Below are 3,243 nucleotides of genomic sequence, written 5' to 3'. Positions count from 1 at the left end.
CTTTTACATCGAAAGAAAACTAGCTAAGTCATGTACTTTTAGAACCAGTAGTTGTGGGGAGTGGGATTATATACTGTCAAAGTATTACTCTCTCCGTTTCAGCAACAGTTAATTCCGAACGGAGGGGTAGTATATGATCACCATTACACATCCATCAGAAATATTCTTTGGAACACAAACTTATCAACCATGGATATAATTGGGTATGACTAGGTCTCAGTCGACTGATACTTAACTTTTTTTATTTTGGATCATACTTAACCTAATTTCAATCAAGTGATATAATATATAAAAAGAGAAAAGGCAAAATAGGAAAGAATTTTTTTATACGAATCTCCATACAAGATCAAAGGAATATAGCATCCACTGAGAAATAACGAAGTCTCAGTCGACTAAGACTTATCAGAACTGATATTAATTACATGACACACCACACATAAACATTTGTACCAAACCAGCAAATTTCAAAAGCCATTATTCACAGTAGTAAAAATAAATAAAAATCACACGATCGTTCAATCATTCACGTATTCACAAACTAATTAACCCCTTGAAAGCATGCAGGGAGAAACTTGGTTCCCCTGGTCTTCTTCTTGCCTAGATCCTCTGGTATCTTGGGCTCCTTACTGCTAATGGTGGCAGCGACATCGTCGTCGATGACCTTCCCGGTCACGACCGGCGGGACGGGCAAGTTCTCCTCAGCGGGCTGCTCCAGCTCCCACTCACCAGTTGGCCCCAGCACCATCCCCTTGTTCCTTTCCACCCACCACGACTCCGGCACGAGGTTGTCATCCTTGAGGAAGGCGGACGACTTGTTCACCAGCGCCACGCTCCGGTTCACCTGCAGCTTGAACTCGCCCTTCTCGCCGTTCCATCCGGCCACCGTCTGCAGGATGCCCTGCAGGTTGTGGTAGTCGCCGACGTTGGTGGTGTCCGGCCTCACGTGGGGAGACTTCTTAGAGTTCACGGAGAGCTCGTCGCCGACGTTGGCGTAGCCGAGGAGGTTGCTCGGGTAGAGCGGGATGAGGTCGGGCTTGTTCCTGACGTGCAGCGCGCGGAGGCCGGGCAGCTCGTCGAACCGCTTCTTGAACTCCGGGTTGCCGACCTGCGGGCTCCCGAACACGATGGCCGTGACCGGGAAGTGGGCGTCGCCGACCTTGGACACGCCGTTGGCCACCATGTCGAAGGCGCAGAGCGTGGCCAGCGACGCGCCGAGGCTGTGCCCGGTGCAGAGGATGCTGAGGCTCTCGCCCTTGTACTTGGCGACCAGTTCCCGCACCGTGGCCAGCAGCTGGTCGCGTGCGCTGTACTTGGAGAAGGGCGAGCGCTCGTCGGTGGACGTGTATATGACGTACCAGCCCTTCATGACGCGCGCGTGGCCGCGGGCCGGGTCGCCCTCCGGCAGGATGGCGTCGGGGGCGACCAGGTCGGGCTTGAGCACGTCGACCCACTCGAGGTTGCGGATGGTGCCGCGCAGCGCGACGTAGATGACGCGCTGGCCCGTGGCGGCCGCGGCGGCGTCGGTCGACACAGCGACGTAGCCGATCCAGTTGGACTCCTTGCTCCACGCCTCGCGGGAGAGGGAGTGCACCATGAGCCCCGGGGGCAGCCACGTGGCCGCGGTGGCGTAGAGGTTGGCGGCCACGGATACGTCGGCCGCGGCGGGGAACTGCGTGCGGCTGAAGAGCGTGGCCCTGGAGAAGCGGCAGGTGCCGCAGTACTTGGAGTGGGCGTCGGAGTTGAAGGAGTCGTAGGTGACCTGGCAGAGGTCGCCGCAGAGAAGGACGAGGCGGCGGAGCGTGAGGTCGAGCGGGTCGATGAGGCCGTCCCAGTGCGCGGAGCCCAGCAGCTCCGGCCACGCCGGGGTGCCATTGGCGCCGGCGCCGACCAGGGCGCTGGACAGGAGGACGCCTTGGCTCGCGTCCATGTGCGCGCTGAGAGCTGTGTGTGTGATGAGAAGAAGATTAGGTAGCGACTGGACAGGGCGGCAGGGGAGGTGGCCAGGTGGGGATGCTTTGAGGGGTGCTACTAGTAGTGCAGTATGGGTTCGCGCGAGTGGTCCTTGGCGTGGCGCCAGGTTGAAGGGCCGGGAACATTTGCACCATCCCGTGTCAAGGTGCCAGACTGCCCGTTTCGGGCCAGGAACGCGGCAAAGCCATAAACTTCCCTTGCTTGTTTTGGTAGATTTTGGATGGATCACTAGTGGCTATGCGGTAATGTGCGCACTAATCAAGCTGACACACTTATTAACGTGTTGACAATCCAAACGAGCAACAGTTAAAAATATAATATATAGAATAGAACTGCAGCAGAAGAGTGTTCATTCATAAAGCAAAGCAAGCGAAGTAGTTTCATCGATGCTAATAGATCTATATTAATAGAGGTGACAAATTTACAAGTGGATAGTTGGATGACTGATCACAGAAACACATCCAAACTGTTCAAGTCAAGGTTTAGCAGTCTCCAAAAGGTGGGCGATCTCCAAAAGAGGTAGAGTTCTTCGGATCATCACAACACAAGCATACCAAGTCTTAGTGAGAAACTAAACACGATATATGGATCATATGTACACGCAGTAGCTGGGGTCGACAGTGGTGCGTCAAGAGACGATGCACAGTTGCATCATTCGCTCACTAAGCTGCTCCTATTGCCATTTAATCAATCAACCGGTTTACCATCGAGACAGACCTCACCACCGTGAAGTACTGGCATACTCAAGAGGAGGGCACCTCACTAGGAAGCCGAAACCTAGACATCAGCACAACCATGTTGGACCTTGTACTGCCAGTACAATGAAAAGAACATTATGATTTTCCAAAGCAAAAGTTTCCAAGAATAGGAAAATAAATTTTACATCAATTTCCTCTCAGATTCTGAAGACCTCCCTAAATCAGAAGAAGAAACCAAGTAGATGTACCTAACACACACAAATACATGGAGAATTTTTTTTCGAAAAAGGGGGACACCCCGGCCTCTGCATCAGAACGATGCATACGGCCACATTTATAGATAAATGAAGAGGTTCAACAAGGTCTAATATTCTGAAAACAAAATAACAGCGCCACAACGCCAAAAACAAAAGGCCCAAAAGCCACAACCGGCTGGCATAACAAAGATAAGTAAACTAATCGCCTATCCTATTACATGACCGCCATCCAAACCGGTTGAAGATATCCCGCGCTACCATCTCCCACCGGACAGATCCAGTAACCAAACGCTCCCTGGCCTCCGTCGGAGTGAGTA

General features: G+C 52.6%; 1 protein-coding gene across 1 annotated transcript; it reads right to left on the bottom strand.

The window, feature by feature from the left end:
* Window positions 1–309: 309 nt before the first annotated feature.
* LOC119276563 (phospholipase A1-II 5-like) lies at window positions 310–2,031 on the bottom strand. The gene has a single exon (XM_037557658.1). It carries the CDS (start codon window positions 1,925–1,927, stop codon window positions 539–541), a length of 1,389 nt encoding a protein of 462 aa, XP_037413555.1. The 5' UTR covers window positions 1,928–2,031; the 3' UTR covers window positions 310–538.
* Window positions 2,032–3,243: the final 1,212 nt, after the last annotated feature.

The sequence above is a fragment of the Triticum dicoccoides genome, chromosome 3B (assembly GCF_002162155.2).
Source record: "Triticum dicoccoides isolate Atlit2015 ecotype Zavitan chromosome 3B, WEW_v2.0, whole genome shotgun sequence".
Taxonomy (NCBI): Eukaryota; Viridiplantae; Streptophyta; class Magnoliopsida; order Poales; family Poaceae; genus Triticum; species Triticum dicoccoides.
This window is presented reverse-complemented; position numbering and strand designations above follow the sequence as displayed.

Coding starts and splice junctions, on each gene's coding strand:
- LOC119276563 (XM_037557658.1), bottom strand. CDS start 1,927: ATGGACGCGAGCCAAGGCGTCCTCCTGTCCAGCGCCCTGGTCGGCGCC.